Source organism: Oncorhynchus kisutch, linkage group LG26 (genome assembly GCF_002021735.2).
Source record: "Oncorhynchus kisutch isolate 150728-3 linkage group LG26, Okis_V2, whole genome shotgun sequence".
NCBI classification, from domain to species: domain Eukaryota; kingdom Metazoa; phylum Chordata; class Actinopteri; order Salmoniformes; family Salmonidae; genus Oncorhynchus; species Oncorhynchus kisutch.
In genome coordinates this window covers 23,543,541-23,556,778 of record NC_034199.2, presented here as the reverse complement: position 1 = coordinate 23,556,778, position 13,238 = coordinate 23,543,541, and the positions used below count along the sequence as shown (strand labels likewise).

At 41.7% G+C, this 13,238-nt stretch overlaps 2 protein-coding genes across 7 annotated transcripts; one reads left to right on the top strand and one right to left on the bottom strand.

Annotated features, from left to right (window-relative positions):
• The first annotated feature begins 98 nt into the window (after window positions 1–98).
• Window positions 99–3,234, top strand: LOC109871024 (inhibitor of growth protein 1). 3 transcript variants are annotated; one of them, XM_020461780.2, is made up of 4 exons: window positions 99–268; window positions 557–721; window positions 1,096–1,244; window positions 1,418–3,234. In XM_020461780.2, exons 2-4 carry the CDS (start codon window positions 583–585, stop codon window positions 2,048–2,050), a joined length of 921 nt encoding a protein of 306 aa, XP_020317369.1. In that variant the 5' UTR covers window positions 99–268; window positions 557–582; the 3' UTR covers window positions 2,051–3,234. The 3 variants fall into 3 exon arrangements, with proteins under 3 accessions (XP_020317369.1, XP_031662131.1, XP_020317370.1); XM_031806271.1 differs by having other exon boundaries at window positions 121–405; window positions 1,418–2,744; XM_020461781.2 differs by lacking the exon at window positions 557–721 and having other exon boundaries at window positions 123–268.
• A 250-nt stretch (window positions 3,235–3,484) lies between these two features.
• On the bottom strand, window positions 3,485–11,829 carry LOC109871029 (ubiquitin-conjugating enzyme E2 A-like). Of its 4 annotated transcripts, none has more exons than XM_020461793.2 (7): window positions 8,968–9,290; window positions 8,258–8,380; window positions 7,318–7,398; window positions 5,031–5,056; window positions 4,666–4,755; window positions 4,485–4,573; window positions 3,485–4,269 (listed from the first exon to the last, which is right to left on the bottom strand). In XM_020461793.2, exons 1-7 carry the CDS (start codon window positions 9,009–9,011, stop codon window positions 4,141–4,143), a joined length of 582 nt encoding a protein of 193 aa, XP_020317382.1. In that variant the 5' UTR covers window positions 9,012–9,290; the 3' UTR covers window positions 3,485–4,140. The 4 variants fall into 4 exon arrangements, with proteins under 4 accessions (XP_020317382.1, XP_031662136.1, XP_020317384.1 ...); XM_031806276.1 differs by lacking the exon at window positions 8,968–9,290 and adding an exon at window positions 8,107–8,150; XM_020461795.2 differs by lacking the exons at window positions 8,258–8,380; window positions 8,968–9,290 and adding an exon at window positions 11,496–11,829.
• Window positions 11,830–13,238: the final 1,409 nt, after the last annotated feature.

Genomic DNA, 13,238 nt, shown 5'->3' with positions numbered 1-13,238 from the left:
AAATTGTAACATCAAGCATGGACCATTTTCACTAGATCGGCATCACTGTACTAATTAAATGTTTTAAAACGACTGCCTAAAGGATCTAAACTCACTGAAGGAAATTACCAATGGCAGGGTTGTTTCTGATATGATGCGCATGCGCATACACATGTACAGTTCTCCACGTTGGACCAGACGCAATCAATACATAGTTGAGTTACAAGATTATCCATTTGGATTGAATACATTGTATGAAGTTCATTAAACGGCAAATATAAAGTTGCTGGTGAGTAAGAATTGCTCGCTAGTTGGGTAGCTTCATTTTCGTGTTCAGACAATAATTAGTTTGAAGGCTAACGTCACTGCTAGCTTAGCTGACGTTAGTTCGCTTCCAGGCTGTTAGCTCGTTTATGGGAAAGCTAGGTAAGCTAACAGTAGTAACGTTAGCGTGTCAAAAGTAAGCTGAGGGAGTTTGCTAGAAACATATTTTTTTAAATAAAAGTTCAACGCATATCTTTAGGATTATGAGTTTCGGATGTTCTGTGTAACATATCTCTCATTTCGTTGTGGACAGCTTTGTGTGGACTTCGACAGAAGAATATGCTAAATCCGGCAAACGGTGACCCGGTCCACGTCGTTACAAATTATGTGGAAGAATATTTGGACTTGGTCGAATCACTACCATTCGACCTACAGAGGAGCGTGTCTCTTATGAAAGAAATTGACGCAAAATACCAAGGCAATTTGTTCACATTTCATCCACCGACTGTATACATACCTTTAATCATAATGTAGCTAGCTATCGTTAGCCAGCGAAACGGTTAGCTACAGTAACCTAGTAGGTAGCAAGCACCTGGCTACTGCCGGCATTCAGCTGTACCAACTTGTGCATGCATCAGTAATGTAGTTGGAATAGTAGATACCCTTTATTCACATTTTGTCACTTGGTTATGAACAATATTTGTTCCAAAGTATGTACATGTATTTAGCTAGCTACAGTAAAACTATTGTTTACCTAATTAACTATTGTTTTTCACTTTACTAATGTGCTATGTTTGTTACATAAAAAAAAAAACATTATTTAACTAGGCTGGCATAATTTGTTTTTCTCAGATGTCCTGCAGGAGCTGGATGATGCTTATGAGCGCTACCGTCGGGAGTCTGACCCTCTCCAGCAGCGCAGAATGCAGCTGTCCATCCAGAGAGCTCTCATCAGCAGCCAGGAGCTAGGAGATGAGAAGATCCAGATTGCTGGGCAGATGGTGGGTAAACGTGGCTCGCTGCCTGTATACTTTGCTGAATTCCTGTCCAGCTTGAAAATAACAATAATATATAGATGAGGTAGCCCCACATTGGTCATTCTCCTTGACCAACCTATGTTACCCCACTAATCACAACCCACACAGTATAAAAATGAAACCCTGTATTGTCCCAGGTGGAATTGGTGGAGAACCGTAGCCGGCAGGTGGACTGGCATTCTGAGCTCCTCCACACCTCCCAGGAGATCCCAGAGATCCATGTACCCACATCAACTGCTATGACGACGACTACAGCCTCCATGTCAACGTCAGCAGTGACAACCACACCGGGCAAAGTGGGTCACCACGACAAGAGGCGTGACGAGGCAACGCCAGGCTCAGTCGGTGGAGGGGAAAAGTCTGGCGGGAAACGTTCGCGGCGGCAGAAGAACGGAGAGAACCGGGAGAGCTATGGAGGCATGGATCATGATGAGGCGGGCATGGGGGCAGCCAGGGAAAAGAGGGCCAAAATGTCATCGTCCAAGAAGAAGAAGAGGTCAAAGGGCAAATCAGAGAGGGAGGTGTCACCCCCAGACCTGCCCATCGACCCAGATGAGCCCACCTACTGCCTGTGTGAACAGGTGTCTTACGGCGAGATGATTGGCTGTGATAACGACGAGTGTCCCATTGAGTGGTTCCACTTCTCCTGTGTGGGGTTACATCACAAGCCCAAGGGGAAGTGGTTCTGCCCCAAATGCAGGGGTGAGAATGAGAAGATCATGGACAAGGCCCTGGAGAGGGTGAAGAAGGAGAGGGCCTACAACAGGTAGCTGCTCTACCTGGCCCAGTGAACGTTGTTTGTGGTCATGTTAGTTTAGTTTTTTGTTATTGTATTTTCTACTCCCAATTAGTATCAATGCTGTTTGAAAATGAAGAATTGGGGCCTCCATAGTGGCACTTCAGTCTAAGGCGTCACTACAGACCCGGGTTCAATCCCAGGCTGTGTCGCAGCCGGCCGCGACCAGGAGACCCATGAGGCCGCACACAATTGTCCCAGGTTCTCCGGGTTAGGGGAGGCTTTGGCCGGCGGGTATGTCCTTGTCCCATCGCTCTCTTGTGGCTAGTTGTACAGTGTTTCCTCCGACACATTGGTGCGGCTGGCTTCCGGGTTAAGCAAGCAGTGTGGCTTGGCAGGGTTGTGTTTTGAAGGACGCATGGCTCTCGACCTTCGCCTCTCCCGAGTCTGTACGGAATTGCGGCAATGGGACAAGACTGTAACTACCAATTGGATATCACAAAGTTGGAGAGAAAGGGTTAAAAAGTAAAAATGAAGAATTAGAAAGAGGGACATGTCATTTTAGTAAAGACTGTACTGTAAGATGGACATCCTAGTTCAGTACCACTGGTTTAGAGCAGATATGTAATACAGATTATTGTATCAGCCACACCAATGATTGTTGACGCTAGTGTATCATGCATGCAACCATATTAGCCATACGAACAAATAAAACATTTTAACCAAGATTGCGTGCTGAAGGTCATTCTAGACATGTACTATATTACAAGGTGGCTTACAGATATGAATGCAATGTGCTTCCTATGTTGAATTGTCTTTGCATCATCTGTATTTACCATGGGATGTGACTGCTGTTTGTTAGAAGAGCCATTAGTAATAGGGCTGCTCTAGCAGCAAAAGTTGTTGACAGATGGTTAAATTGATAATACTCATGTTTGACTGATGGCATGGGGCCTGTAGTTGTGAGGAGTCACTTGTGACACCAGTAAAAAAACGTTATTTAAATGCATCTTGGCCTGGAGCCCATTGTGTCTGGTCCAATGGTAGGTAGTATTCTTGAAGGCCTTGGCATGTATATCATGAAATCCTTTGGTCCCTAGTCTGTGCTTACTGTGTCAAAAATAGCAAAGCAACAACTCATGTGTACACCATCATGCCATGTCTGCGATTAGTTTGATGTTTAAAGAGTTCCTTGCCAATAAACCATATTCTCATTAAGTTGGTGTCAAATGTCAATGCTGCAAAGGCATTAACTGATGGAAGTGTGCAGCTAGTTTCTCAGCATTGCAAGAGATTACTGATTTCACAGTATTTACCAGATAGCGAAAGCTAAATATAGAGGTGATGGATGACTACGGTAGGGAGCACATGGTTAACCAGCCAAGAGAAACATTACTGTCATAAAGGTAGCTTTGACGACTTATTTACAATTGCTGAATAAGTGACATGGTGGACAACCAGTGCAAAATCTGTACAATCAGGATGTATGTTCTATATACACGAGTACTTACTGAACAGAGAACAAGAACACTATCACTGTCATGCATGTAACAGAGCTCACAACACAGCAAAGACATGGGTTAAGCATGTGGGTCTAGTTCTGAATCAGGTTGTTTAAGGATGAACACACGCAACAATTTTCCAAAGAAAGGTAATGAGCTTGATAGCTCAGATGCTGCTTTGTAAAGTGAGCTTATGTATTAAAGGGTAAGGGGAGCACACCAAAGAAAGGACCTACAAGCAGGTTAACATGATTCATTGATATTTCTCCCAAACATTACACATCAGTCCAACTAATTTATTTCAGTGTGGGAAGGGAGGAGGCAGGTAATTGACGTCCAAAAATTGTCCTCAATTGAAGACTGTGGCGACAAAAACAAGATTCAGCACATAAGTCCCCTGATAAGCCAAAACAGGAGAGAGACATAGAAAAAATAACAAAAACTCCACTCCAAGCGTGTTAGGAAAAAAAATGTTCAACAAGGGACAGGTAAAGTGCATAAATATGTCAAATTAAAATGGAGGAAGAAACAAAAAAAATCTAAATTAAGATGAACTACTCAAACTCGCATCACACACAGCTCAGCGCTGGTGATAGAGAAGGCCAGAAGGGAGAGGATGTGGTCAACTGTCCCTCCAGCTCTGTTCTACAATGGCCGACACACGCTTCTCGTACTCCCTCTTGTTTTCTTGGTAAAGCTGGGCCGCCTGACTGTTGGCTGGGCTGTTGGGGTTTGGTTCGTCTAGCAGAGACTGGAAGGGAAGGGAGGGAGCAAGGTGATGAATAATGAGCCAACTGAGTAGACGAGACAGGTTTTCTACAGCACAGAGATCAAGACATAAAAGTGGGCATGCACCATGACACTTCAGGATGTTCGGTATGGTCACAGTAGGACTAAATGTTGACAGGGAAGGGAGGATACACGGCATATAAAATGTATTATGGAAAACAAGATATATTTGCCTACCTGAATAGAGGTAAGAATGGATGACACATCATAGGTTGGACTCCATCGATTCTGCAGAATGTCTAGACATATACTGCCATCTGCATACACTGTAAAGAAATCAGAAGGGTTAAAATACCATTAACCTTTGCAGTACTAACCATAATCAGGCTGTTTTGCTACTGTCGTTGTGACAACATACCATTTGGATGAAACATCTTTGACACAAATCGTACTGTGGGGGGTTTGTTAGGGTATTCTTCTGTGAACTCAACAGTAAGCTTAAATGTGCCTGGAACATAAAAGATGGGGAGGAAAGAAGAATTAGAACCATGGCTCTAGTTCATATCACTCATACTATCATGCAACAAAGAATGTTAGAAAACTTAGCATTTACAGATGTTGTATTATCTGTAACACTGCCGGTAGATAAAACAGGAAGTTGATGATTGACTGCTTTAGCCTACTTTATGTGAAATTGATCAAATCAACAATTACGTCACACACAACCCGTAGCTCCGTAGAGTATGCAAACATAAAGAATGGGGTGCACAGTGCTGTACTCACCGTCCTCAAAAGGTGTCCCTTCTGGGCTGTAAAGGGAAATAAATATGTTTAAACGTTTTCTCTGTATGTGTGAAAAATGTGTAATTTCCCCGTAAATAAGTTAACAGATGGAGGAACATTGTGATGAGCAGATTAATCACTTCACATTTTTGGTATCATTGGCCCAGAAAGGTATTGAAATTACCTTGATCTCACAGAATTACCAATAACTACGCTAACCAGCTGGCAAGTGTCTACAATGACATGTTCAACCTCTCCCTGATCCAGTCAGTAATACCTACACGTTAAGACCACCATAGTCCCTGTACCCAAGAATGCCAAGGTAACCGTCTAAATAACTATCGCCCCATAGCACTCACATCTGTAGCCATGAAATCCCTTGAAAAGCTGGTAATGGCTCAAATCAACACCATCACCCTAGCCCCCTTCAAATCTGCACACCGCCCAAACAGATCCACAGATGATGCAATCTCTATTGCACTCCACACTAGAGGTGGACCGATTATTCGGCATGGCCGATTAATTAGGGCTGATTTCAAGTTTATAACAATCGGTAATCGGCATTTTTGGACGCCGATTATTGCCGATTACAATTGCACTCTACGAAGAAACTGCGTGGCAGGCTGACCACCTGTTACGCGAGTGCAGCGTCAAAAGGACCTTGGGGCTGCAATGAGCAAAGGTAAGTTGCTAGCTAGCATTAAACTTATCTTACAAAAAACAATCAATCTTCACATAATTACTAGTTAACCTAGTAATATCATCAACCATGTGTAGTTAACTAGCTTGTCCTGCGTTGCATATAATCAATGCGGTGCATGTTCATTTATCATCGAATCACAGCCTACTTCAACTTTGCCAAACGGGTGATGATTTAACAAAAGCTCATTCCCAAAAAAAGCACATTCGTTGCACAAATGTACCTAACCATAAACAGCAATGCATTTCTTAAAATCAATACACAATTATATATTTTTAAACCTGCATATTTAGTTAAAATAAATGCATGTTAGAAGGCAATATTAACTAGGGAAATTGTGTCACTTCTCTTGCATTCAATGCAAGCAGAGTATATGCAACAGTTTGGCCGCCTGGCTCGTTGCGAACTGTGCTTCTTCCTAACAAAGACCGTAATTGATTTGCCAGAATTTTACATGATTATGACATAACATTGAAAGTTGTGCAATGTAACAGCATATTTAGACTTAGGGTTGCCACCCGTTCGACAAAATACAGATTGGTTTCTTATTACACTGAAAGAATAAACGCTTTGTTTTCAAAATTATAGTTTCCGGATTTTACTATATTAAATGACCAAAGGCTCGTATTTCTGTGTGTTTATTATAATTAGGTCTATGATTTGATATTTTATAGAGCAATCTGAGCGGTGGTAGGCAGCAGTAGGCTCGTAAGCATTCAATCAAACAGCACTTTCCTGCGTTTGCCAGCAGCTCTTCAAGAAATGCTTGAAGCACAGCGCTGTTTATGAATTCAAGCCGATCAACTGCCGAGATTAGGTTGTCAATACTAAAGTGCCAATAAGAACATCCAGTCAAAGGTATATGAAATACAAATGGTATAGAGGGAAATAGTCGACGCATCATAATTCCTATAATAACTACAACCTAAAACTTCTTAACTGTGAATATTGAACCACCAGCTTTCATATGTTCTCATGTTTTGAGCAAGGAACTTAAACGGTAGCTTTTTTTTCTTCTACATGGCACATATTGCACTTTTACTTTACTTTCTTCTCTTTGCATTATTTATTTGAGACTAAATATAATTTATGTATTATATTAAGTTAAAATAAAAGGGTTCATTGTTCATTCAGTATTGTTGTAACTGTTATTATTACAAATATATATATAAAAATCATCCGATTAGTCAGTATCTGCTTTTTTGGTCCACCAATAATCGGCATTGAAAAATCATAATCGGTCGACCTCTAGTATAGAGGTCCTGGATGACAGGAAGTTTAGCCCCAGTGATGTACTGGGCCGTTCGCACTACCCTCTGTAGTGTCTCAATTTGTATTACTATTTACTTTTTAACTCCGCATTGTTGGGAATGGGCTCATAAGTACTTCACGGTAAAGTCTACGCCTGTTGTTTTTGGCGCATGTGACCAATAAAATATGATTTGAAACTACCAAGACAGAAGGCTGTTTCTGAACCCTAACTCTGCAATATTTGCTGCCAGAGCATGGGGTTATAAATAATATTGCACAGAAAATCTGTGACAGTCTGAATGTGCACCTCTGACCGCTTGCGCTTCGCCATCTTACCCGAATATGACTGCATTCCACACCATTATGTTGTTTTCGGAAGGGGCACCACTGACGCCAGCCGGAGGGTCTTCTTGTAACCTATGGGGCCCGAGAAAAACAACTTTAGTTCCGTGTCAAAATTGCTTGCTACCTAGCTAATATATACTTATTAACCCTATTTTCAAACTGATAGTTATTTTACAAATCGACACATTACTGAACTCACTCTTACTTGCAATATTATCAACCAATGCAGAAGCCCATAAAAGGGTTAATGCTACTTAGCTAGCTCAACGTACTACCCTGTACAGTAGGTGGTGGTTACACTCCTTATGAGTGTGGTCTGCCAATAAACCTCAAAGAAGGGACGGAAGTGGGAAGATGGCAGAAGTGGATGCAGAGTTTGAATCAAGCAGCACGTTGAGCAAATTTGGTTGAAGACAAATGTTCCCGAATGGACAACAGTAGTATTGAAAACTGGAACGAAAAGGAAATAGTCTAAAATTGGATTGGAGGATACGTGTATGAATGATAATGAATTGCTTCTTGTTGGGATGCGTTTGTTGAGCAAGGATGCATGTGAGAAACCCATTTGAGGTGTCAAATGGTGAAGTACACGCTTGGAAAAGTCTGAGAGTGACCAGTAGTGGTTTTATTTTGATTAATTGTATTTCTGAAGAGTAGAGGAAGATTGCTGTGGGCCTAAAAAGAATCCGGACAACAGAATTTGTGTGTTCTGAACTTCGCAGTAGAGCACCTGTCAACCAAGTCATCTCAGGGGTGACGACAGATGTTCAGGTGAAATACCTGAATTGAATTCCTGGTGTGGTTGATGCACAGCGTCTGATCCCCTGGGTGAACAAGAAGAACGTCTGTCGGGCCTGTTGTTTTTTGATAAAGAGCAATTACCTAAGCATGTGAAGCTTGGTTACGTAAGATACGCAGTAAGAGCTTTCACCTGAGCGTAAGGATGTAAAAGATTTGGCCACTTTTCAAGTGTTTGGACTTAAGGCTCGACATCTGAAAACTTGCATGGGGTACTGTCACCGGAAGACCCGCCCTCACCAGGTTCCCCTTGAGCCTGTGTAGGGAACAGATCTGTTTTATTTATTTTTTACAGAAAATGTGTTTATTTTCTTTTGGTAGTTTGTTCATTTTTGGGGGGAACCCTATTTCCACCCCGCATTGTGGCGGGATGCACATTCAATTGTGTGTTCGCCAATATACCATAGAAGAAACTAAACGTCAGTCACAAACCGTAACGGTTAACGTTATGCAATTCAAGCACCGGACATCGCAAAACCAACCTGAGTAATCTTATGACGTATTGTTAATCTAACCCAGTTTCGCTTGCGAGTGAGCTATGGTGACTCGCATTGGGAGAGCAAGTTGTTTTCTTCGCTAGCTAATCTGTAGCCAAGTATTGGCTGGCAAGCTAAATAATTAACGTAGCTGACTGTTTTAGAGTTCGACGACTTTCTCGGCATGAGCTATTTTCAAACGCAACATTACACATTTGAGAATTGTAAACTAGGTAAACCCCAGAATGTCAGGAAACAGACGGCTGTGTGACGTTTGCTAGCTTGCTTGGTAACCTTCGCTGACTAGCTTTGCTAGTTAGCTTCTCCAGACATCAATAACACCATCCGTGAAAAATGTTCATCTCACCGTTTAAAATCTCTCATCAATCGTCTTCTTGCCGGAGTAGACATCGTAAACTAAATATATAACGGTAACACAAATGTACTGCTTTATTTACAACAAAAGTGTTTATAATATAGCTAGTTAATGTTGGGTTTACAACAACATTCAGCTCTCTTTTTTCCCGCTGCCGCCTCGGTGAAACGATATCCTCGGAGTCCTACCCTAGCCGCTGGTAAGTGAAATATTAGGCGATACCACTTCACCTAATAGGGGACGTCTTCGTTTCCGTAGTCTTCTGAAGAAAACCGAGACGTACGATAATTTGGGTTTTAATATCATTTTGCTTTATTGTATTACATTTGTATTGATAAACGATTTAATACGTATCTATTGACTTAGTCTCACCTTATTTTTTTATTTTGAGACCGTGTTTGACGGGGGCGTGGTTACAGGGACGTAGCATTTGTAAGGTTAGGTAAAAAAATGTTTAAAAACTCCAGCTATGAACCTCGGTCTTGAGACAGGTGACAAACGGGTGTTCGCACAGGTGAAATAGTGGGCATTTTCCAGATACAAAGGGAGCGGAGAGGAATACCATATTCATTAAGTTTACCCAGTACTAGGACATTTTTGCAAAAATCATTCGTAGCCTCAGGCAGGAGGCTGAGCCTAGGCCGCAAGTGGGTCTTCCAACAAGGCAATAACCCCAAGCACACATTAACATCTACAATTAAATAATAATTGACCACAAAATCAACAGTTTGCAATGCCCATCTGTCTCTGGACTTCGAACCCCATTCAAAACCTGGGGTTTGAAATGAGGAGGGCAGTCCAAAAAGGGAGACTATGTATATCAAAGATCTGGAAAGATTCTGTATGGAGGAATGGTCAAAGAGCCCTATATATATTTTATATTTGAGATTCTTCAAATAGCCACCCATTGCCGTGATGACAGCTTTGCACATTCTTGGCATTCTCTCAACCAGCTTCACCTGGAATGCTTTTCCAATAGTCTTGAAGGAGTTCCCACATATGCTGAGCACTTGTTGGCTGCTTTTACTTCACTCTGCGGTCCGACTCACCACAAACCAACTCAATTTGGTTGACGTCGGGGGATTGTGGAGGCCAGGTCATCTGATGCAGCACTCCATCACTCTCCTTCTTCGTAAAATAGCTCTTACACAGCCTGGAGATGTTTTGGGTCATTGTCCTGTTGAAAAACAAATGATAGTCCCACTAAGCCCAAACCAGATGGGATGGTGTATCACTGCAGAATGCTGTGGTAGCCATGCTGGTTAAGTGTGCATTGAATTCTAAATAAATCACAGTGTCACCAGCAATGCACCCCCACACCATAACACCTCCTCCTCCATGCTTTACAGTGGGAAATACACATGCGGAGATCATCCGTTCACCCACACCGTGTCTCACAAAGACATGGCGGTTGGAACCAAAAATCTCCAATTTGGACTTCAGACCAAAGGACAAATTTCCACCGGTCTAATGTCCATTGCTCGTGTTTCTTGGCCCAAGCAAGTCTCTTCTTATTGGTGTCCTTCAGTAGTGGTTTCTTTGCAACAATTTGACCATGACGGCCTGATGCACACAGTCTCCTCTGAACAGTTGATGTTGATGTGTCTGTTACTTGAACTCTGTGAAGCATTTATTTGGGCTGCAATTTCTGAGGCTGGTAACTCTAATGAACTTCTCCTCTGCAACAGAGGTAACTCTGGGTCTTCCATTCCTGTGGCAGTCCTCCTGAGAGCCCGTTTCAACACACTTGATGGTGTTTGCGACTGCACTTGAAGAAACATTCAAAGCTTTTGAAATGTTCTGTATTGACTGACCGTGACTTAAAGTAATGGACTGTTGCTTATTTGAGCTTTTCTTGCCATAACATGGACTTGGTCTTCTACCAAATACAACTGATTGGCTCAAACATATTAAAAAGGAAAGAAATTCCACAAATTAACAAGACACACCTGTTAATTGAAATGCATTGCAGGTGACTAGCTCATGAAGCTGGTTGAGAGAATGCAAAGCGTGTGCAAAGCTGTCACCAAGGCAAAGGGTGGCTAATTGAAGAATCTCAAATATAAAATATATTTGGATTTGTTTCACACTTTTTTGGTATACATGATTCCATATGTGCTATTTCATAATTGCGATGTCTTCACTATTACTCTACAATGTAGAAAATAGTAAAAATAAAGAAAAATCCTTGAATGTGTAGGTGTTCTAATACTTCAGACGGGTAGTGTAGGACATGCCTCTCACCAAATAGCAGAATGTCAACGCTCCTTCCTGTCCTAGACTTACACTTTTTTGTATATTACCTTTATTTAACTAGGCAAGTCAGTTTTTCCCTGATCATTCTACACACAATACCCCATCATGACAAAGCAAAAACAGTTATTTAGACATTTTTACAAAACAACTGAAATATCACATTTACAGTACTCAGACCCTTTACTCAGTACTTTGTTGAAGCACCTTTGGCAGCGATTACAGCCTTGTGTTTTCTTGAGTATGGCGCTACAAGCTTGGATCACCTGTATTTGAGGAGTTTCTCCCATTCTTCTCTGCAGATCCTCTTAATTAAGCTTTGCCGGTTGGATGGGGAGCGTCACTGCACCGCTATTTTCAGGTCTCTCCAGAAAGGTTAAATCGGGTTCAAGTCCAGGCTCTGGCTGGGCCACTCAAGGACATTCAGATACTTGTCCCGAAGCCACTCCTGTGTTGTCTTGGTGTTGAAGGATTTTTATCAGTAATGACTAAATAATGTATAAATTTAACATAGAATTATAACTAATATAATTCTATCCTGTCTGATAAAGAATGGTTCTACATAGGCAAAGAGGAAGTGTTAACAGACAAATTGTGACCACTGTGAAACCGATAACAGGAAGAAAGTCTCCCCACCCAAGGCGGGGAGAAACCGTTAGGCTTGCAGTAGATTATGCAATTTGTGGTAGCATATGATAAGCAATATGTGTATGTTGGAATGGACTTTTGAAAGCAGCTATGTCCTTGTCGGAGAGGAGGGACATTTAGGACGCTATGACGCTATGTGTGATATATAAACTAATGTACATGGTATTTTGAGCAGAGCTCTTGAGAATAAACGCTATTGATTAATTTTGGTGGCTGGTCTCTGTCCATTTTATGCAAATAAGAACCTTACAAATCCTTAGAAACAGACAGTATTTTAATTGAATTGGTTCATGAACACATAGTTACTAAATTCATCTAACACTTGGTCGTGTGCTTAGGGTCGTTGTCCTGCTGGAAGGTGAACCTTCGCCCCAGTCTGAGGTCCTGAGCGCTCTGAATCAGGTTTTCATTAAGGATCTCAATGTACTTTGCTCCATTCATCTTTCTCTCAATCCTGACTAGTCTCCCAGTCCCTGCCGCTGAAAACCACCACCATGCTTCACCGTAGGGATGGTGCCAGGTTTCCTCCAATCTTTGTTTCATCAGACCAGAGAATCTTGTTTGTCATGGTCTGAGAGTCCTTTAGGTGCCTTTTGGCAAACTCCAAGCAGGCTTTCATATGCCTTTTACTGAGGAGTGGCGTCCGTCTGGCCACTCTACCATAAAGGCCTGATTGCTGGAGTGCTGCAGAGATGATTGTGCTTCTGAAAGGTTCTTCCATCTCTACAGAGAAACTATTGAGCTACTATTGATGCACTGTCAACTGTGGGACCTTATATAGACAGGTGTATGCTTTGTCATGGTGTGTAGATTAATGAGGATTTTTATTTTATTTTATTTATTTAATCCATTTTAGAATAAGGCTGTAACATATGTGTCACGCCCTGGTCTTAGTATTTTGTGTTTATATATTTATTTGGTCAGGCCAGGGTGTGACATGGGTTTATTTTGTGTTGTGTTTTTGTATTGGGGTTTTAGTAGGTATTGGGATTGTGGCTGAGTAGGGGTGTCTAGCATAGTCTATGGCTGCCTGAGGTTCTCAATCAGAGTCAGGTGATTCTCGTTGTCTCTGATTGGGAACCATATTTAGGTAGCCTGGGTTTCACTGTGCGTTTGTGGGTGATTGTTCCTGTCTTTGTGTTTGCACCAGACAGGGCTGTTTTTGTTTTCACATTACGTTTTTGTAAAGTTCGTGTTTCTTTATTATTTAATAAACATGGATTGCAATAGCCACGCTGCATTTTGGTCCGATCCTTGTTCTACCTCTTTGTCAGAGGAGGAGATAGAAGAAAGCCGTTACAATATGTAGAAAAAGTCAAGGGGTCTGAATACTTTCCGAATGCACTGTAATCTACATGAAT

Coding starts and splice junctions, on each gene's coding strand:
- LOC109871024 (XM_031806271.1), top strand. Junction 722..1,095: donor AATTGACGCAAAATACCAAG/GCAATTTGTTCA, acceptor TGTTTTTCTCAG/ATGTCCTGCAGGAGCTGGAT. Junction 1,245..1,417: donor TCCAGATTGCTGGGCAGATG/GTGGGTAAACGT, acceptor GTATTGTCCCAG/GTGGAATTGGTGGAGAACCG.
- LOC109871029 (XM_020461793.2), bottom strand. CDS start 9,011: ATGTCTACTCCGGCAAGAAGACGATTGATGAGAGATTTTAAACG. Junction 4,574..4,665: donor AAAGATGTTTCATCCAAATG/GTATGTTGTCAC, acceptor ATTTCTTTACAG/TGTATGCAGATGGCAGTATA. Junction 4,270..4,484: donor CCATTCTTACCTCTATTCAG/GTAGGCAAATAT, acceptor CTTCCCTTCCAG/TCTCTGCTAGACGAACCAAA.